Genomic DNA, 22,426 nt, shown 5'->3' with positions numbered 1-22,426 from the left:
GTCTTGATTATTTGGGAGCTAGCTCGGTAAGAGAAAAACTGCAAAACATACTTATTAAAAAGCCACTATGCGTCAGATGCCCAGTATCTGTAACTCTATTTCCAAGGAATCTGACACCCTCTTCTGATGCCCTCTATGGGCACCAGGAACACAAGTGTTACACAGATATATAAGCAGGCAAAATGTTATACACATAATATAAAGAAATTTTAAAAATAGAGAGAAAAGATGCTTAGAAATAACTATAGTAATCCAAAAAGAGAATAAGAGAATTCATTTTTTCCTAGTCCTTACCATGTTCAGGTATCATTTTATACACAATACTTGAACTTTAACAACATGTCTTAAGAAAGGACATTGCTACCCAGAGTGAAAGAGTCACTCATCCAGGAGGCAGAGGCTAAAAGCTAGACAACCTGGATCAGACTTGCAATTGCTTTGATTAGAAGCCCCCATGTTCTCTTTCAAGTATAATGCAATATAACAAGCTACATAGCTAACTTTCCATGGAAATCTGGAAAAGGAAGAAAAAAAAAGCCTTTAGTACAGAAGAAAATTATCTTCCTGAAGAAACAGTACTACAATGTGACAGATGATTATGTTTGAATATGTAGACAAGAGGTTTAAGAGGAAGGAGCCCCAAGGAAAAGAAAAAAAAATCATAGAAGAGACAATATAAAAGTTTCACTTTGGTTTTGATAAAGCATAGAGTTTATGGAGAACATTAATGAAAGCTAATGAAAGGTGAGACAAGAAGCCAAATTAGGGGATTTTGTCAGACTCTAGACTGACAACACAATCAAGACTCAGAGGGTTGGCATCAGGAAAGGGACATTGACAAAGCCATGGTAGGAAATTTTATCTGGTCAACATAGGTGATAGGATACCTGTTGATTTCTCTCAATCTAATCATCACTGCTTCTGCCTGTCAGGGGAAAGCCAAGCGTTCACCCTGCTGACTCCCCACACCACAGCACAGTCAGTCATCCTGCTGACTTCCCTCCCCACAGCACCAGTGTGAAGAACGGCAATGGGGATGCTGGAACAGATGCAGGAGAAATCTAAAATCTATACTGTGAGCTACACATTTAACCATCCCACTTGGAGTTAACGGTTGTAGTCCTGCCTTTGACAATACCCGGGAGGAAGAAAGAGAGGGGAGCCTGGGACAAGAAGAGTAACTAGAAAGGGAATCGGGGTGAGAATCAGCAAACGAAATTACAGTAAGACTTCATGTCTCCACCTGTTAGGATGGATCAAAAAAGGCAAGAGAGAAGATATGGAGAAAGGAGGAATTCTTGTGTTATTATAGGAATGCAAAGCAGAGCACATATTACATAAAACACTAGTGGGAATTCCTCCAAATCTAAAAATGGAATTCCCATGTGGTCCTACATGTTGAAGATATCTGTACTCCTGTGTATATTGTAGCAACTAAGGTCTTGGATCGGCCATAGTCTTCATCAATGAGTGGACAGATAAAGAAATGGGGTGTGTATATCTCTATGTCTATGTCTATGTCTATGTCTATCTCTCTCTCTCTCTCTCTCTCTCTCTCTCTCTCTATATATATATATATATATATATATATATATGTACACACATATACATACATACATACAGTGACTACTATTTAGCCATAGATATGAAATCCTTCCATTTGCAACAATATGAATGAACTGGAGGACAATATGTTCAGTGAAATAAACCATGCACAGAGAGAAATATTTTTTGATCACACACATATAGAATCCATTTACAAGACGCAACATGGAGTCAGCCTGAGTGTTTTAATGGCTACATGGAAGAATATAGTACATGCATATGACAGAATATTATCAGCCTGAAAAAGGAAGCTTTGTTGCCACTATAACGCCATGGATGAATCTGAAGGATACTGTCCTAAGTGAACTGAGCCAGACATGGAAAGGCAAATAGTGTATGGTGATTTTCACTTCTCTTTTAGAATGCCGAAAAGCTGAACTTAATAGAAGCATAAAGCAGGAATGGTCGAAATAGAGGCATGATGGGAAAGGCACAATTCATGGTCAAATGACAAGGTCTGAGGTTGTAATGCTGCACAGCGTGGGGAGAGGCATGTATGCCCATTGAGTTCATTGTAATAATTGAACAAAGTATATGTGTATGGACTCAAGTTGTATACCTTGCATGTAATCAACATTAACAATAATATACATTAATATTTCATATTAATATATTAATATATTCTTCTATTCTAACATAATGGGTATATATAATTTTAAAACAAAACTAAAACACAGAATGATTACAAAAACAGAGACTATATCTGACTTATTCACAGTCCTAGTGGCAGAACATGGGTCCTATCCATCCCATATTCAAGACCTTCAGAATATGGGATATGATCAGAAGATTTGGCATCAGCGCTCGGACATGACTTAAGCATGAAGGAATATGAATTAGTGGCTAATCACATCAGTTTCCGGTCCCTCTGTGTGAGGGTGCTGAGGAGCCTCTGCCTTGCCCCTTTACAAGGTATTCAGCAGGAAATGGCCTCAGTCACACATACAGGTAATCAGTTCACAGACTCATCTATTTCCCAGCTTTCTACCACGCCAGGGTCTTACTCCACTCCCTCGTGCTGTATCCTGGAGTCATTTCTCAAATGTTTATGTCCATAAATTATTTTAAGAACTGCTTTTGGATGCCAGAGAAGGTGGCCCAGGCTGAGACAGAGGTCGTATTAAGAATTAAAATATCATTCTCTTCAAGTCAATGCTCACTTCATTATGCTGCCTTCCTGGAAAGAGTTGAGTGATATAGGTCTTCCAGATATAGATGCAGTCTTGATTTCTACTCCAGGAACTACTGCATTACCCAGATAAGTAATTTACCATAAACACCAACACACACACACACACACACACACACACACCATACACTCAGAGACACACACACACACACCATACACTCAGAGACACACACACACACACACACACACACACACACACACTGAGGCATACACACACTTTTCAGGACTATTATAGCATTAAATAAAACAAGGTATGAAAAGCAGTAAGCCACTCTGTATTACTCTGTATTCTTTCCAATATAGCATAGCAAGTTCAAATTCTAAAAAAAAACAAAATTCTCTTCTATAAAAGTATTCTATTAACTTGAACCAACTTGGACTATGTGAGGGAAAGCTACAAATAATGAGGTGGCTTTCCACATCAATAACAAAGTTGAACTTCTTCTCAGAAGCTGATGTGAAAAGGAGCGCTGTACTGCAATAAATATGGTTTCCTGTTTGTATTGCTACACAAGCTTATATATGGAGCTCAGAACAACTATAAATAATGTTCATACCGTATAGAATGAAGATTAACTATCCTATAGTAAATAATTTTTGACACTGATTACGAAGCCACTGAGAAATGGCTTATCAGGAAACAATCCAGGGTGAAGCAGGATTCAGCACATCACAGCGGAGGAGCATGGAGGGCAGCGCAGTAAGCCATTGCGTCGTTTACAGGGGTTATGGTGTTTAAGGAAAAGGTAAGTCAGCTCCTCTAGATAGCGCCCTACAGACCCAGGAATACCGAGCCTCCTGGGTTTGACTTTGCTTCAATACTTGTGAGAACTTGCTTTATTTTTCTAATTCTATCTTTATACACGTTCCCCCATCTCTTAAAAATGGTCCATTTTCTTCAGTGTGATTTAGAGTTCAAAAGATTGCCTGTCAGTTGCGTTTGCGCTTACTTATAAATCATGTCCGCAGCAGTTGGTTGGTGTTGAAAATGGAGAACAAAGTCGGCATCCATCTACACTGACTCAGAAGCAGCTAGCAGGACCACGGTGTAAATACTGGGCCTACGGGTTCACGGCTGCATTAGGACTTGATTAATCAGCATCTAATGCAAACCAGCCCGTGTCTGTATGAACAAGTCACCATGGCTCTGAAGTACTCGGGCAATGCTTGGGTCAGTTAAAGAGTCCTACTTTGTGAGATGATGGCAAGTGTTAACTTGCCATCTGGTCCAGCAGGTGAAGTGGCTCACACAACCCTGAACAGACTTCAAACTTCACTCTGGAAACAGTTGGCCTACTAAGTAGTGTCATGATTACTAGTTCATAGCTTTCTTTGAGTCTTTGAAAAGGATTGGAAAAAAATGTCCCCATTAGGAAAATTGGAGTTAATTGGTCAGAAAAGACATCACTTACCTGAGGACCAGGCTGACCCTGAAATTGAAAAGAAGAAAAACAATTATAAAATTGATGTCTACCATGGATATTTTCAATCTAATTTAAATGAAAATGAATTCAATATGTTGAAATCTAAAGCTACTAAACATCTTTAAAAAGATTTCTAAAGATAATAATATGGGTAACTTCAGAGTGGAGCTTAAATATTTCTATGCTGTGGCAGCATCAGGCTCAGCATGCTCCAGCATTGAGCTAGGGAAAGGAGAGTCACAGATAACGTCACCCCTCATAGTACAGTAATGTGTGAATGGGCATCTGAGAGGTTGAGTCTTCTAGCACAGATCATTAGTGCCCTGCATGCTCTAACATGACAACACTACAGTCACAAAAAGGAGTCCTTGGCTTTCTCATTGTTCCAACATTTTGAGGATTTTGTTTTTGTCTTTGTTTTTAATAACATCTTCTTTTTACTTTGTATAATTAAACATTTCAGAATAAGGTATGTAAAGGATCTTTTCTGGAGGATTAAAATACACCCTATTTCAACAGTCAATAGATGATGTGACCTCTGGCCAATCTAACTCATTTCGAATGTCACTTTTTTTTTTTACAGTTGATGGAAATCTCCAAGCCATGTAGTGGAGATTGCTTCCTAAGAAAATCAACTGTGAACAAAAGCACTGGTGACACACCACGTTCACAAAATCTCCAAGTGAGTTTTCAGGCACATGAGACTAAAAGGACAGTTTCCACTAAGTTACAGAATCTTCCAGAATAACTAAATAGACTCCTGGGGTAAGATGGCAGAGTAGAAGCTATCTCTCTGTAAAGCAGTAAAGAAGAAAGAAAATAAACTCCATCACACGGAGAGAAAGACCACCAGATATCACAGAGTGGGACCGAGCAGGTGGCTGAGAAAAGAAACACAAGGGCAATCCGAGAGAGGAACAGAACACATGCCCCATAGTTCTTAGGCATCCCCGAAAAGGCACTCAGCCTGGCTCTGGTGTGACAATGACAGTATAACCTACACTTCTCAGAAGTGTTGGATGTAGCTGGGGCAGGGTGGGGATGGGGGTGGGGGTGGGATCTGGTGAGACCATAGTTTCAGGTGTGGGTTGGCCTATGTTTGAAAAGTTTGTGGCCTAGTGCCACTTTGAGAAGACATCTTCTATTAAAGATAGCTCCGTGGGATCCTGAAAAGCCAAGGATTCAGGAATGACCCTGCCATAGCCTCTAGGTAGAAGCAGGTGGTGAATGCCCATAGCAGATTAGGAGAGGGTTAGACACAAACATACTGAGAGGCTCAGGCAATGGGAAGCTTATCGGTGAAGGATTCTGGGGTTGGTGGTCTGGCCTTTTGTGATGGCTTTGCCTTCTTTGTCAATGGCCTAAATATCTATGATAGCCCAGGGACATCCCTTGCAACCTTCTCCTGCCTGCAGGGCTTTTAGCACTGAGCAGAATCGGAAAGATATAGCACAAGCAACACACATCAGCTCGGTGCTCTACCTGCTTCTGCTCACACACAGCACACTCAGGAAGCACCCTTGACCTAGACCTTAGCCACACAGATGGACACACTGTGCAGTCCCCTGTGAGTGACAGCCGCAAATCTAAGAGTGCTGAGAAGTAGTCCTGGGGTGCAGAGACAGGAAGCTGCAGTATTGAGAGGTTCAGACCCCTCCAGGTGCAGCTCCAGTTTGAGCAGAATCAAACATGAGTCTCCACCTTCAACCAACCATCCTTCTACTTGGCAGGACTGGAGGCAGAGGCTGCTTGGGCTCAGACAGGTTGATTTTATACATATTTAAATTCTATTTTTAGAAGCAAAATGTAGGTCTAAATTCTTCAGTTAAAGTAGACCTGCTCACACAGTTTTTCTTTATTGTGAACTTTTTCTTTTGCTCTTTTGTTTTTGAAGAAATATTTATTTCATTCGTATATAAACTCAATAGGGGAATCACAAATCTTAATTCTATTTTAGTTAATTTTTTAAACAGTATTCCTCTTATTTTAATAAACACAATATATTTAAATTGCAATAGTAAATATAGTGTTTAATTAAAATTAACTTGGATTCATCAAACTAAGTCTCATAATAAATACTAGACATACAAGTATTTAAAAATACCAAGTATGGGGCTGGAGAGATGGCTCAGGTGTTAAGAGCAAGTATTGCTCTTGCAGAAGACTAAGTAGTGCTTCCAGCAGCCATTTTGGGTCACTCACAATTGCCTGTAACTCCAGCTGCAAAGAATCTCACACCCTCCATGTCCAGCCTCCATGGACAGATAATACACTCATGCATACAAACCTAGGCACAAATATAAACACACATCAATGCTGCTCAGATGTGAACTCTGGATGGGACAATAACTATTGGGCTGGCAAGACATACCTACAGTACAACACTGCTATGAATATCATAGAAATAACCACCACTCTCTTAATGAATTTAAGTCTCAATCCACATGAGGGAACCCATACGTGGCCCCAGTGTTGGACCAAGAATCTGTGGCTAGACAGGTCATAGGCCACAGGGAACAACCTATGACTAATATTGTGGTAAATGGATATACTATCAAACTGACTCCCAGTGACTCATTGTTATACCTATAGATTAATACACCTGTCAAGCGTCATCAAAGAAGCTTCTATTTGAAGTAGATGGTGATACAGAGACTCACAACTGGCCAAGGTGAAGAGAATAATGCTCAACTCTAAATGGAACATCTAGATTACGCCTTCTTTTTTCAAGGTTCAGAGATCTCCCTTTATCAGTCCTTTTTCTTTTCTTTCAGTCATTTCTACTTTCCTAAGTAAAGTTAATAAATTTAAAGTATATTTCTATCAGCAAATAAATTGAGACGCTGATAAAACAAACAGCAACTACTAAAGCAGATAGGTAGGTAGGTAGGTAGGTAGGTAGGTAGGTAGGTAGGTAGGTAGATAAAGTAGTGAACTAACTGAATTAAATAAAGTTCAACCAAAAAAATCAGCAATAGATTAGACCCAGCAGGACAAAGTCTATCAGGGATTTCTGGTATAAAGTAGAGTGAATACTACATTCATAGTTTCATGAAGAAAAATAAATAAGCATGACCACACCCTCACCAACTCTGGGATATGATCAAGAGATCAGACCTAGGTGAATGGGGAGGAGTAAGCTTTATGCGAAGTACTGACGATCAAAGGAAAGTTAGGGAAAAGACCAAATCCAACACAATAAAGTAGCAAGTCCGGATTGTAATACGGATGAAAGAAAAGAATAAAACATCAATCAAATCAAGTAGGGAAATAAGCAACCAAATCACAGGAGTCATCAAACTTCTCTCTATAATGACTCTAAATATAAATGCTCTCTTAACTCTCCAGTTGAAGGGCATAGATTAGTTGCTTGGATTATAAAACAACAACCAACCATCTGTTGTCCCCAAGAAAGAGACCTATGTGGCAAAGACACAGAAATACTAAGACCTAAAGAATGGTAGTCAATGTACCACGCAAACAAAAGACAAAATGGCACATTCAGATATCTGACAGAGTAGGCTTCAAGTAAATATTAGTCATAAGTGATAAAGAGGCAACTTCATATTAATAAAAGACCAATTCATCAAGAAGATATGACAACTGTCCATGTATATACACCAAATGGTGGGGCTCCGGTTGTTGTATGCTTGTTTCATATGACAAATACTGAAGGACATAAAAAGTGGGGTTGATTGGTCAGAGAGATCACAGTCAAGGTACAATGACACACACATAAGAAACACATTATTTTGTGTGCCAATTAATAATTTTAAAGTAGTAAAACAAACAAGCAATAAGCAGCCTCATTCTCTCAGCCATGCCATAGTCTGAGGGGACCTTACTCCAGATTCTGTGTGGTCTCCCTTGTCTCCATTCTTGAGATTTCTACAAAACTCTATCAAAAACTTACTGGGGGTAAACCAGGCAATCTTTCAAGAGCTTTACTTGAAATATGGTGGGGGTAAGCTTTCCTTAGAAAACCAAGTCTGTTCCCAGTAGATGTTATTACACTCTCAAACTCTTCTAGGAGGAAGAAAGAGAACAGCCTGTCTTCTACTGATTCTCCCTGAGTACAAGGAACTATGTGCCACTCATAGCTTTAAGCTTCCTTGAATTGGCAAATAGAGAAGCTAAAGTTCAGAGAAGACAGCTAGACATCACAAAGTCTATAGGATGAAAAGTCAGAATTTACCCCCAACCTCACTGGGAAGCCCAAACATTTCCTCCAGCCCTTCTGCCTTTGCCTCTAGAATATTTTTTAAGACTTTTAATTTTTATTTTATGGGAATGACTCTTTGCCTGAATAAATGTATGAGCCCTATGTGGGTGCACTGTACCTTAGAAGACCTGAAGGAAGAATCCGATCCCCTGGAACTGGCTGTTGATGGTTGTGATCTACTGTAAGTGTGTTGAGAACCTATCCTGGATTCCCTGGAATAATAATTGCTCTCTTCTCTTGTCTCTTCTCTCTCTCTCAAGCTCTTGTCCTTATTCTCACCTTTCACCCTCCTTCTTCCTCCCTCTTCTCCTCTCTCTCCACATGGCCATGGCCACCCTCTACTTCTCTATTCTTCTCTCTCTCTCTCTCTCTCTCTCTCTCTCTCTCTCTCTCTCTCTCTCTCTCTCTCTCTCTCTCTCTCTGCCTTTCTACAATAAACACCTTGAAACAAACAAACAAACAAACAAACAAATGCTCTCATTTGATGAACCATCCCTCCTGCCCTCTGCTCTGGAAGTCTAGGTTCACAGATGTTTGCAAGTCTCTAGCATTGACTCTGGTCAGTTTTCTTTGTGTGAGGAGATTCAACATACCCAGCTGCTCCTGGGGAGCTACAGTGTACGCCCTCTGCAAACACCTGGGTGCTTTGCCAGAGACTAGCCACTAAAGAGACTCTTCAGACTCTCCTTATGGCTTCTTCTGGGTTCACTGAGATACAGAAGTGCTTTCTCCTCAGTGGTGGATAGTCTTCTAGACCATTGTATTGAAGATTCCTAACAACTAACCATAAAAGCCAAATTTTTAATTCGGTTTTCTAAAATACACTCCAAATGCTTACTTCTAAATTATGGCTAACATTCACAAAACCCAACATGTTGATTTTTCTAAAATGAAATTACCAAAAAGACCCTTTCTGCCCATGCAAATCATCAAAATGTTTCTACAAATCAAAGTTTGGATCAAGAAAAACCAAGAATCATGCCAAGCGAAACAGTTAAATCACAGAACTCTTGAAGTCAGGGCCCTGAGTGCAGAAGTGGAGAATACCCAGGCATTGAGTTGTCTGATTTACTGTCTGGCAGCAGGAAGGGCAATGCTCTGGCCTCTGGCCCCAGCAGGAGGGGAGGAAGGGAGCCTGCAGGGGGAGCAGACTCTAAAGAGCTAATCAGAACAGTGTGGGGGGAAGCGATCAGCCAGTAGCAAACCATGAACTTGATAAATGAGCTGGCCCATCACAGGCGTCTGCACTGTTACTCGAGGCAATTAAAAAGCAATATTGGCCATTCTTTGTTTGGCCATCATCACATTTATGGTTGGCAGAGAGTGCTAAAACTCTTTTCAAATTGACAAAGTCATTTGGATTTCTGGCTAAAGTAAATTAGTTTCACTACATGACACTTTTTTTTTTTTTTTTAAATTGGATAAGAACTCTTGTCATTTCTTTCAGATGGGACAAAACCTGTTTGGTTTTTTTTGTTTGTTTGTTTGTTTGTTTTTTATTTTGTTTTGATTTTTCATTTAACACATGCACAGGTAGGGATACAAAAGTTGTTTTAAAACATGGTATTATTTTAGATATTGGTTAGGGTATCAAACTCACATCTACCATTGGTCAATGCAAAATAAAAGAAATCTACAAAAGCTAAAGGGGACATCAGTACTGCTCACCCCTTAAGCCCCGAGGCACGCATGTGGACTTAGGCTTAGCTTCTTTTTCATGTGAATATACAGCATCTACAGGGGAAGTTCAGATAAAGCTGCAGAGCAGCCGATCTCTCGCTGGTACAGGGCTGATCTGAAGGGCCAGTGGAATCCTGTCAAGGAACCTGTGCCTTTCCAGAGTTGCCAGTCTACAGTGTATGCCAGGCATGGGACAAGCAGAAATCTCATCCATGTTCAGTGCACAGAGACTAATGACATTTCAGTCTCCTTGGTATCAAGACCTCACTTGAAGGTGCTTTCAAAATGGCTGCTGATATGTGTGAGTTGGAAACATTCAGACTGGCTGGAAGAGGGTGACAGTGACCCTTTAAGATAAGCTTTTAAAGGACTACAGATATACTTTAAGTGTTGTATTTTCAAGTCTAGCTTTCAGTTTCACATTCCAGAAAGGGCCCTTTGGGTTTCTCTTCATTGTAGAATAAACACATCTGCCCCTCAGTGAGAGCTTACCTAGGTAATGAGCATGGTACTCAGGGAGACACAAATTATAGCAGCTCCAAGGTAAACCCTATAGGGACATGAGTCCCTATGGGCATATGTGTGCCACCCAAAAGGAACAGGAGCTCCGACCTGAACAAAAATATCTCCCTACTTAAGACCACATCCACTTAACAAGAGAATGGTCTTTCAAAATTTTTTGCCAACAGTGTTCTAAAATATAGCATGGTGACCTCAGTTGGCCATATGGTGAATATAAACAACTGGCCCGATTCAAATTTATAGTAAACTTTAGATAATATTTGAAACTACTAATACACAAATGATAGAGAGGAGCAACAGAAAAACACCATCATCATAGAAATAATGTATTAAAAATAGATTTGCACAAGCTGCATAATCCTTCAGTATCTGAACTGCTTTTTCATAATAAAAGCTCTTAGGCATTTAACTGAAATAAACATTATTCATCATTTAGAGCATCTATGTGCTGCCATGCAGGGTCACTCTTAGGTAGATATTACCTTTGTTGCAATTACTTAATATTACCTAACAACAATGTAAGAGTCTTTCAATTCCGTTTTCTTTCATGGTTTCTACACCAGGAAGGAAAAGTCAAAATTAGAGGAAAATAGTGACTCTCAAACCTGTGGCATCTCTCTTTAAAAGTTCAAAAGAAAGAGAAATCAGGAAAGGATAACTCTAAGCATGTCTGTGGAGCATTATCTCAATTAATGATTGATGAGGGAGACTCAGCCCACTGTGGGTGGCACCATCCCTGAGAAAATGGTCCTGAATTGAGTAAGAACATAGGCCGAGCGAGCCTTAAGAAGCAGTGGTTCTCCGTGGTCTCTACTTCAGTTTCTACCTCCACTTCCTTTGATGACAAACTATCACTTGGAAGTATTAAGATGAAATAAACCATTTCAAGAAAGAAAGAAAGAAAGAAAGAAAGAAAGAGAGAGAGAGAGAGAGAGAGAGAGAGAGAGAGAGAGAGAGAGAGAGAAAGAGAGAGAAAGAGAGAGAGAGAGAGATTGAGAGAGAGAATAGATGATTCTATCAGGCTTGTTGTAAAGATGATAAAACTGATTCAAATCCTTAAAAATTAATTCTCACATAACATTTACATTTTATAAACAAATAGCAACTGTATTTAAAATCTAGTCATACCTAAACAGGTTGACAAGTTACTGCCATAATAATTAAAAACATATTTTGTAACTCAGTACTTTAGTTTGGTCTTTGATGAATAATATGTTTATATGTGTAGATTCTAAGACAAAGACAAATGAACCACACACATTTCTGTCATTAGAATTTCCATGTAGGGAGCATTAGATGATCTTTATGTATTAACTTATAACATTTAAATGTATTGGCCTAATTGTCTATTGAAGCTTATTCATATATTATGTACTGTAAATGTCTCTATATCCAGTATACACACTTGACTATATTCCTAATTATTTCCCTTTGATACAACATGAAAATGCAGTGTTACTATAATTTTGAATCAGATGCATTTACATGATAGCATACTAAGTACAAATTATGTATTTTCTAGTAGAATTTGCATAAAATATGCATTTACTCAGACATTATAGTAACTGTATTTATCTTTTTAAAAGGAGGAAAAGAAGAGGAGAAGAAAGGAACAGAGGAAAGGTAAAAGGTGAGAAAGAAAGAAAGAAAGAAAGAAAGAGAGAGAGAGAGAGAGAGAGAGAGAGGGAGGGAGGGAGGGAGGGAGGGAGGGAGGGAGGAAGGAGGGAGGAAGGAAGGAAGCAAGCAAGGAAGGAGAAGAAGAGAGGACAGATAGGGGAAAAGGCCTTGCCTTGAGTATAGATTATGTGTAATTGCTTGTAGTTTTCTGTACTTCTTAAAAGTCTATTTCTGGATTATAAAAAATATATTAAAATATCAATTTACTGTGAGAAGTTTTAAATGGGAACTTAATCAAGTTGCTACCTCTCCCGCCCTCCCCCATATCTATTTACACAAAGATCCAAGTCAGTAATTTTGAATTCCTACCTTTCTCCCAGTTCGGTGTGTTTCAATCACTCAATAAGACTGCACAGTTATTAAAATGCTGTCTGTAAAACTCAGACAGTAAGGATTATAGGTTCGCCTTTGTGCCTGCGCGGCCATCGCTTTTAGGAGTTGATTTATGCTTACCAGCATAGCAGCTAGTGGCTTGAAACGATCCAACAAACAAAAGATAGAACATGAGATAGAACTTACCTAGCTTCTATAGCTTTAAAAAGGCGTCCCTTTTCTCAAGAACTCAAAAACAATTCTTACTGCCTTACCAATTACATTACATTGCACATGCCGAATAACCTTCCTTCTGCTAAGTTTGACAATATCTTTAAAACTGTGACATTTTGATTGTCCCAGGTAGATGGACTTAAAGTCCGTTTATAACCATCTCACATGCATTCTCAATTCCAGTCCCTGACTATGCTGCCAACGAATGGACTTGGTAACACTCTTCACTGTCCTGAAAGTTTTGCACCAGTAACTGTGTGCTAGCCGATTCCTAATACCAGAAAGCTGATTAATTCATAGCATGAGTCGACAAATGATAATTCCAGGAAGGCAGGGCCCTGAAAGTGGAACTCTACTTCAAAACCGAGAAGAGAATCACCAAGTATAAATATTTACACACTCAATGTCCTTCATGTTTGGGCATGTGTGAATGTTTACTGTTTCCACACTCCTAAAAGATACTAAGGGCTTTGTAAACAGCACCTCTTTGTTAAGTTAACCCTTTGTGTTAGAGTCACATCGAGAATGAGTTACAGAGAGGTTAGACAATGTCAAGCAATGACACAGCTCCTGAGGACAACTGGGCTGTGAACATGGGTTCTCCATTCTCACCTGTATCCTGCAGAACAGCTGAAGCCAGGGGCTTGGGCAGAGACAGAAGGGGCCCTGAGCAGCCAGCAAGCTTTCAAAGTAGATGGAAGCTACTGCGGCTCCAATCTGTAGCTTTTCAGTGTTGTATACATACACATTGTACTCTGAAGTCCCCCATTGATTCCCTGGGAAATCCTTCACCTCAGGTTAAAAATCCCTCAGTAGAGAAATAAATCTGCCTTAAGGCAGGTTTATGTACAGACCAGAAGCCTCCCTTAATCTTCCAGGAGCATCCCTTAATCCACCCCTCCAAGGTTAACTACCTCGGGCAAGGGCATCTAGTTTCCAATCAAGGATGACAGCCTGTATCAGCTCAAAGATGCCCACTCTGTTGACTGCCAAAGAAAATCTGCTTGATTGTCGGCCATCTTGCTCTTCTCTCAGCATCGCCCCCAACCCCATGAGTCCCACCCACCAAGAGAGAGCCTAGGCAGTTTAATCCCCAATAAATCTTTCTTTCTATCCACAGAGTGGTCCATTTGTATGGCTTCACTGTGCTCTTGCTTACATTTTTCTCATAGATATGACAAATACCTAAAACTATCCTTAGAGAGAAGTTTGTCTCACAGACCCCGGCGGCAGGTAGGTAAGGCACACAGGCAAGAGACAGCCGGTCACACTTCATCCATGGCCAGGAAGCAGGGGGTGATGAATGTCAGTGCTCAGCTCACTTTCCTCATTTATGTATGTGGCCTCGGACCCCAGCCTATAGCACGGTGCTACCCATATTTTGGGTGTGCTTTCCCACCACAATCCACAGGCATGCCTATAAGTCTGTCTCTTTGGTGAGTCTAGGTCCTGTCAGGTTGACAAAGCTTTTAAGCGCCAGTGACTGAGCAGTTATGTGAGAAAAATGAAGGCAGAAGTAAGTTCTGGAGATCTCAAGTGAGTGTCACCTGTGGCTGACTGTAACCAGCTACTTAGGACAATGTGTTTCAGAGATTCTGAGCTTGATTCTGAGCATGCTGGGATGAATCAGCATTGTGTGCAGAAGGCAGAGCAGAAAGCATGTGCACCTACTATGTGCCAGCTGGAGGACACAGTTTTAGTAACTGCATCTGAGGGGAGGGAAAAAGGTAGAAAATCGAAAATGATGTCTTTGTCTCTGGGGTGCAGTGTAAGATGCTGAAGGAGAACTGGAGGGATGTGGGAAGACAAGGAGAGCAAAAGTATGCTACCTGAGGTGGCTTTTTGTTCTGGGAGGACATTGGGAGGAGAAATGACAGGAAGCCATGGAGGTGAGTACATACACTGGACCAATAAGGGAAAGGGGAGGAACCCAGTTCCTCTATGAAATACCCAACCAGCCTCCCTTTAGCAGACACCCTCCCCAGCATCCTGTGGGGATAAAGCTCCTACTTTCCCTTTCTCTGCAGTAAGCTCTGCTGCCTTTCCCTAGAGTTCCTCTCTTTGTCTGCCCCAGGGAGTGAGCTCAGCAGTCCTCTACAGCAAGCCCAGGACTCTTGTGACAGTTCTTGAAAATGTTTATAAACAGACAACAAACCATTTAAATTGAGGGCAAAAGAAATGACTTAGGGACCAAAATTAGTAAGTATGAGAACGCACAGGAGGAACAAACACTACAGAATAAAGACCACAAAAGGAGACATGGACTTCTCTAAGTGGGCAGGGGCACTGAACAGAGACGCAAACTCAGATAGAGAGAATAGAAATCACTTATGCACCAATCCTCAGAGGACTAGAGGGTGCATGTCTGTTGGGAATGGGAAGAATAAGGCTGGTCACTTATCTGTCCATTCTCTTGGTAACTGTTAAGCACCTACACTGTGCCAGGCATTCTGCACATTGTAGAGACAGCAGACACACAGTCAATACAATTGAGTCCCTGCTACCACTCTTAGGAGGGAGGCAGGCTTTATGAGAATGTTTATAAATAATATGGCATATGGTTGATAAAAAAACTAAGCAAAAATATTATAGGAGGAAAAACAGGCCTAGGAACAAGTAAGTGGGAGAGTGCTAATTAGTAAGGCGCTTGTGGGAGGGCTCTGTCAGGGAAAGGGCAAAGGGAACAGCGAGGGGAAATGATCTGTTTAGAGGGTTGAGGAAGCAACTTATCGGTTGTCTGGGCTGCAGTAAGTGGCAGGAAAAGGTAGGTGTGGATGCAAGGGGCCTAGGGAACAGGGCTGCACGAGTCATCGTAAGAACATGGCTGGTAATCATGACACAGAACAGCATAAGGCAGAGATTCTGAGTTTAGTTTGCGAAGTGTGGTGGACATTGTAAGGAAAGATCTACAAAGAGAAGGGTGTACACATAGAGAGAAGTCAGGAGGCTTCCATAGCATTCTATGAGAAAGACGACAGGCTGTGCCAGGAGTGAGAGTGTGTGTGTGTGTGTGTGCGTGTGCGTGTGCGTGTGCGTGTGCGTGTGCGTGTGCGTGTGTGTGTGTGATGTGTCAGGAGAGGGGAGAGGAGAGGGTAAAAAAGGCAGTAGTCACATTCTAATATAAGATTGGTGAGTAGCCACGATATGAAAAAAAAGGAGCCAGGAATGAGCTGAAGGTTGCCCCAAAAGAATGGGCGTGTCCTTTTCTGGTATGAGGAGAATCTTACAAGGTAAGGGCTGAGGAGGTGGCTCAGTGGTGTGTACAGAGCTAGAGTGGGCAAGCCTCTAGGTTCCACCCTACACACTACCACCCCCCCCAAAAAAAACAAAACAAAATACATGAACAAAACCTCCAAAAGCTTTGTTTAACTTAAATAACTTAACAAATGTTTTACAAAGTCCTGGTAAGCTTAAACCAACAAACCTGTCTGCTTGACTCATTCAGAATTTCTAGATTATCTTACATATTGCCTCTTGCATCTTGTTCATGGTAAGTTATGAGGGAATTTGCATAAATACATATTTCTGTATTCCCTATAGCATGGTCAAGTAGACCTGCAACCAGTAGAAAGCCTCCTGTCCTTCATGCAGGAGCTATAGAAAGGCAGCATCCATGGAATGAATGTCAGCGAGGACTGCTCACAACTGAGCACTCTGGTGCATCCAGCATGCTGTACTGAGCTATGTCTCAGTCTTCCTTTATACCATCAAAGATACAGACACCACATTTTGACCAAATCAAGTCATGGGTGGGGCTAACAGGCAAAGTCCTTGTTTCCAGGTTCTTCATTCTATCACCTTCCATCTCTCACTATAGGTTCTGAGCTGGTCACCCTTGGCACCTCTTGAGTGACAACATCCACCAAGGATGAAGAACTTACATTACTCTCACAAAGCATCCCCTGATGTTCTGCAGCACAGAACTTTACCTCATTGAATGGCCTCAGACTGTCCCTTCACCCTTTGATGACTGAATTCTGCCCTAAACCACAAACATTGGCTACTTGTGGCTCCTCAGAAATTGCATGCACTTTGAACTGCGATATCTTTCCTGGGACTTTGCTGTTGCTTTTGTGGACATGAGCAGTTGTTGCATCGTTATTTCTGGAAAACTCAAGCATCTCTCCTTCAGATGACAAAACTTCCATGACTCAGAACACTCAAAAAGCTTTGCAGGGCTCCTCAAGGCTATATAGAGTAAGCAATTGCTTGAGGTCAGAGATCCCCTTTGGTAGAACTACCTGCAAATGGCATGTGCCAGCCATGATCTCTACCACTGAGTACGGCAGATGCAACACAGGGTTTTACCCAAAGGTCTGACACTCTCCAAAGCCCACACTTTTGATGTTATACTACAGTTCCTGGACAGTAGAAAGCTTAGCTTGTCATAAATGTCTGTATGTTAAAAGTCCATTCTTATATGATTTTTATTAGGTGCCTATTAAATTCCAGGCAAGAACTATGATAGAGAAACTAGGAGAAACAAAACTCCGTGGCTTCAGCTGCGAGCTTATTATCAGAGACAATGCGGGGCGCTGCACTGCTTCAGATTTCTGTATATCTGAAGCCATTGGTGAACCTTGCAAAGAGAGGGTCAGGTAGTGAAAAGTAATTAAAATTCTCTCTTCTCAATTAAAAAAAAATGTTTTGTTGGGGATTGAAAAATGAGCTACCTTAATTTATTTTTGAAGAAAACTCACTATGCAATTAGTGCTGCTGTGATTAAATCCGATACAGTAATATCACCACAAGAGCAGCCGGGACAGGTTCCTTTTCTTCTGTAATATAAATACCCTCCATGGAGACAGGGAAAGTAGCTTAGCATTTTCATCGCCATTGGATAATCGCCTCTATTGATGAGACACCACAGGTTCTTACTGAAATGAGTCTAAGCAACAGCTAAGGTATAAAAGAGTTTGGTGAGCTGATGCCACAGCATGCTCTGAGGCTGCTGGGGAGAGAATTAAGTACAAGCTTCTATGCATGAATGGCATCACGTCCTGCCTGGGCATGGCTGACTGGCCAGCCCTAAACTTGTACAAATGAAAGGAACCAGGCTAACATAGCATTTGTATTAATAGTGGGTGCACCAAGTAAATTAGGAGAACCCACCAGGTCTTTCTTAAGAGGTAGCAAAAAGCTTTAGAAATAAAGTCCACTAAAGCCATCTTTTCAAAGCTTTTGACACATTGCAAATCTCAGCCATTTTGTTTCTCATTGAAAGAAACTCAGAGGAGAGTGTCAGCCTAGTTCACACACAACACATGGGCAAATATGCATGTATACATACACATGTGTGCACACACACAAAGAGTGAATACCAAACGGAGCATGAATAAGACACAAGAGGAACGGAGCACAGCCTTTATGCACAAAGGCATCCAAGGGACCTGGCTGTGCCATTAAGCAGAGGGAGGATTTGTCACTGGTGTCAGAGGGCAGTACAGTTCCTTCAGCTCCTGGGGGTGCTCCCACAAGAGCCATCTATCACTGGCTGGAATCTGGTTCCCTTTGGGTTCATGTTGCAGGCAGGAACAGTGAGAGGACGTCCCAGTCTGACGACAGGGGGCATATACTTAACCCAAACCATGATTCAGATTTTCAAAAACATTAAAGAAAGAATCAATACCCCCCCGTTTTTAAATGCATGTGTATAATGTTAGAGAATGGAATTTTAACTTGTCTATTATAAAAAGTTCCTCAATTGTTTTTAGTAATCCCCTTTTTGTATAGAACAGAGAGGTAAAGAATACAGATAAATTTTAAACCCAGTTAAACCCAGTTTTAAATAATGCTATAGAATCGTTTTTCCCCTAACCTTAATAAAATGTATTTTATAGCACCATCCCAATACTAAACACGCCTCATCAAATCTTATGTCACCATACATTTTCACTCTTACATAAACACTAACCTTGTCTAAAGTATATTTGACTCGAAAAAGAACAGCCAGCCAAACAAAGAAACAAAATACCAAATATGATCCGACAACTTAAACTCAATTCAATTGCAAATTAATTCTCAAACATTTTCCCAATTCTATTATTTAGATTAAGGTAAAACAAAATTAACAAAATGTGGAGATTTAAACTCAAGTAGTTAAGTGATGATCACGTAACTAAAGGATAATTCTAATTAAAGAACAACATGTTCTTTCACAGTGCTGATCTGGTCCTTAGCTAAGGAAGACTCTTCATTGCAATGTACTAGCTTAGAGCTAATTGAAACCTCAAAATCATCTTTACCTACGAATTATTTCTTAAAAACAAACAAACAAAAAACAAAAAACCAAAACTGAACCCAAGGAGCTGAAGGGGTTTGCAGCCCCATAGGAGAAACAACAATATGAACTAACCAGTAACCCCAGAGCTCCTTGGGACTAAACCACCAACTAAAGAGTACACATGGTGGGACTCATGGCTCTAACTGCATATGTAGCAGAGGATGTCCTAGTCGGTCATCAATGGTAGGAGAGGCCCTTCGTTCTGTGAAAGCTCAATGCCCCAGTGTAAGGGAATTCCAGGACAGGAAAGTGGGAGTGGGTGGGTAGTTGAGCAGGGGGAGGGGAGATGGGATAGGGGGCTTTCCGAGGGGAAATGAGGAAAGGGAATAACATTTGAAATGTAAACAAAAAAATCTAATAAAAAAACGGAAAGAAAAGAAAAGAAACTGAACCCTCCTCCCTACGAAACAGAATGTACACCTGCCAGCATCCTGAGTGGCCCTCCAGAAAGGCCTAGCGGAAAGGAGCATGGACAACAGAAAATGAAATTTCTGGGAAAATTGGTTGGCTCTGCTTCAGTAAGAGACAAAGCTGGGTGGCATAAAGACTTGGACAGACTGACACTAGACAGGTGCTCCCTGGAAGGGAATGAATTGAGATTCAATGTACTGTATGCTCTTATGTCCCTCGTCTTTCCTCCTCAGCAGACTGCCCCTGTGGGTCCGTGTCACGCCTCTCCACAAGCTCCCATGTGAGATGCACATCTCGTTTCCTAACTTTAAAAAGCTGAGGCAATACCTGAGCCTTGTTTCCAGGTATTTTATTTTAAATATTTTATAGTTAAATGTTTTATAATGTATTAAACATAAAAGTTTTTGTATCAAATGTTAAAATCTAATACTCTATTATGAGGCTTTTAGTATTCCATTATGCACATGGACACACATAGCATTCATGCATACATATATTTGGTTGTTTAAGCGGGAAGCTAAACTTTTATATAAACATAAATAGCTATTTCATTGAGCTTCAAATGATAATTGTTGTAGATGAGGTAAAATCTTTTGCTGGTTGGACATTCATAATTTAAGATGGTATTTAGATGTCATTCATGGAGTAAAACAAATTAAAAGTGCTGAACAGGTATCTTCTTATGAGAGATTTATCACAATGATTTTATAGTCTTGACACCTTTTATATTCTGCCAGCCAATAAAACCATGGTGTGTCGGAGAAACATCTCAGTCCTAAAAGGATGCTGACGTCCCACTTCTGAGCGACAAACACTAATATAAACCACCCCTTGACTGTTGCCAACACATCCCCAAAATCGGGGTTTATATTTTCCACGAACCCTAGATTGCTGACATTAAAGTAAATGTAGTATAGTTTCCTAAAGGTCCTATAGTGGGCTACATCTTGATCACCACTATCCTTTATGGGAATAAAAGATATATATTGATTAAATAAATATAGAATGAATGAATTCCCAGTAATATATGAACAAAAGCTTGTTAGTTTTTAACAGAATTGAATGCTAGAAAATTATGTGATTTAGTATTTAAATGCTTTGTTGGACTTTTAGAAAGTACTAGGAGTTCTGGAAATGAAACGGAATGACTTTCCTGCTCTTTAAGTATATTTTTAAATGTCAAAATAAAAGCTTTACTCTCCCTTACATCGATCCGGGTCCTAGTTCATTTGCCTTGTGTTTTTGATTAAATATCTGCACATAGGAAATTTCCTATTATAGGAACTACGCAGTTTCTATAACGAGGTTCCTATAAATTATGATATTTGATATGAGCTAGAGCAATTTTTCATTTTGTTCAAAATTTCCAGTGATCTGAAATTGCCATCAGCTGGCAAATGACCAAGCTCTCTTCTGAATTCTATTAATGTCCCTAGATTTAAATCTTAAAGGAAGGGGGCATTCCCCCATTCCCTCTAAAAGGAGATGCTAATGCCTATGGGAAAATAACATTATAAACAAATAAAACCCAGGGGTCTTGGTCAGCAAAATGAACAAACCTTGCCTTTCATACAACTTTCAAACCAGTGAACAGCACATGAATTTGGAAACAGTTCTTTTTCAACTCATGCTGTATAATGTACAGAGTCTGTATGTAGCTGTGATACCAGGCCAGCTTACTAGGCATGGAGACTCAATAGCTAGAAGCTTAACTTTAATATGCAAAGTAGAGGGCTGGTTAGGGGTGGGGCGGCATCAGAATAGATAATCACCACAACTGGAAGTGGAGGTTTAGGTCATTTCCTACCCAGGGTTACTCCTAGGGCACACTGGGTTATGGTCAAAGTATCTGAAAGGAACCAGCAAGTTAATTAGTTCCACTCCAAGGGAGGGCTTTTCACAAACCAGCTCTGATTCTATAGCATGGATTAGAGGTCTAAATGGAAGGCTACATATGGTGAAAGATATATACATTCAGCCATTACCACAGACAGGCAGTAAATTATCTGGGGGGACCCGCAGAGCGCTCTGTGGCCCTCTCTTTAAACCTCCCCTCTCACCTGTGAAAGAGCCTGAAGCCGTATGCCATTGGCTGTTAATAATGCTCTCTGGAAGGAAGCAAGCTGAAATTGTTCCCAAACTGCAAATCAACAGACCACGTATATATGTCTACTACTGTTGAATGAAATGATATATCAGAATAAAAGACCGTATCTGCAGTACAGGACTCAAGTATGCTTTCATGTAGCCTATAAAATCCTTGGGCTCTGGGCAGCACGGAGCTCTGAAATGCTTCTGTTTCCACTCCCAGGAGGATATCCTAATATAGATGCTGTGAACGGAAGCCTCCAAAGGAAGTCTGTGATATGAAATTTAAAATAATTGTTTTTAAATTTGTAGTTTCCAGATTGGGTTTCTACCGTGCCTGCCAAACCTTCCCCTCTTTCTTTTTCTTTCTTCTTCTTTTTTTTTATTTTCCTGTGGGCTTGTTACACAATATGGATTTCATTTGTGTATTCATAGGAGGAAGTGGTGATTCAGCCACTTTGTGGGTATGCCTTTAGGTTTCCCCCTCCGCCCGCAGAACGTAGGGAGCTGGCATCGGTCCTGAGCCAGGAGGAAGGGAACAGACTACACAAGTGAGGTAGTGAAGGGGAAAAGCAGCCCTGGCTTCTATAGCTTGGCATGCAGCCTCTCGTGGTACCTCCTGATGATGTCTTCCTTCCCTGGCCAGCCCCTACCATCTCAGAGATGTCTTCATCCTCCTCCCTAATGTGGGCTTTGCACAGCAGAATGGTAGTCACCTTATTTCACTTCTTAAACATGGTTTCCTAACGCCAGTTGTAGAGGAACGTTCCATCCTGACA

The 22,426-nt window shown here is 40.7% G+C and overlaps 1 protein-coding gene across 33 annotated transcripts in view; it reads right to left on the bottom strand.

Annotated features, from left to right (window-relative positions):
• Window positions 1-22,426, bottom strand: part of Col25a1 (collagen, type XXV, alpha 1) — a 419,527-nt gene that overhangs the window by 176,860 nt on the left and 220,241 nt on the right. For 30 of the 33 annotated variants that reach the window (XM_006502276.4, XM_006502286.4, XM_006502269.4 and 27 more), the window contains exon 5: window positions 4,207-4,224. The exons of the other annotated variants lie outside the window; for them this stretch is intronic. In XM_006502276.4, the coding sequence (XP_006502339.1) occupies window positions 4,207-4,224 (18 nt within the window). The remainder of the gene's footprint in view (window positions 1-4,206; window positions 4,225-22,426) is intronic. 33 annotated transcript variants of the gene reach the window in all.

Source organism: Mus musculus, chromosome 3, assembly GCF_000001635.26.
Source record: "Mus musculus strain C57BL/6J chromosome 3, GRCm38.p6 C57BL/6J".
In the NCBI taxonomy this organism is placed as follows: Eukaryota; Metazoa; Chordata; class Mammalia; order Rodentia; family Muridae; genus Mus; species Mus musculus.
This window is presented reverse-complemented; position numbering and strand designations above follow the sequence as displayed.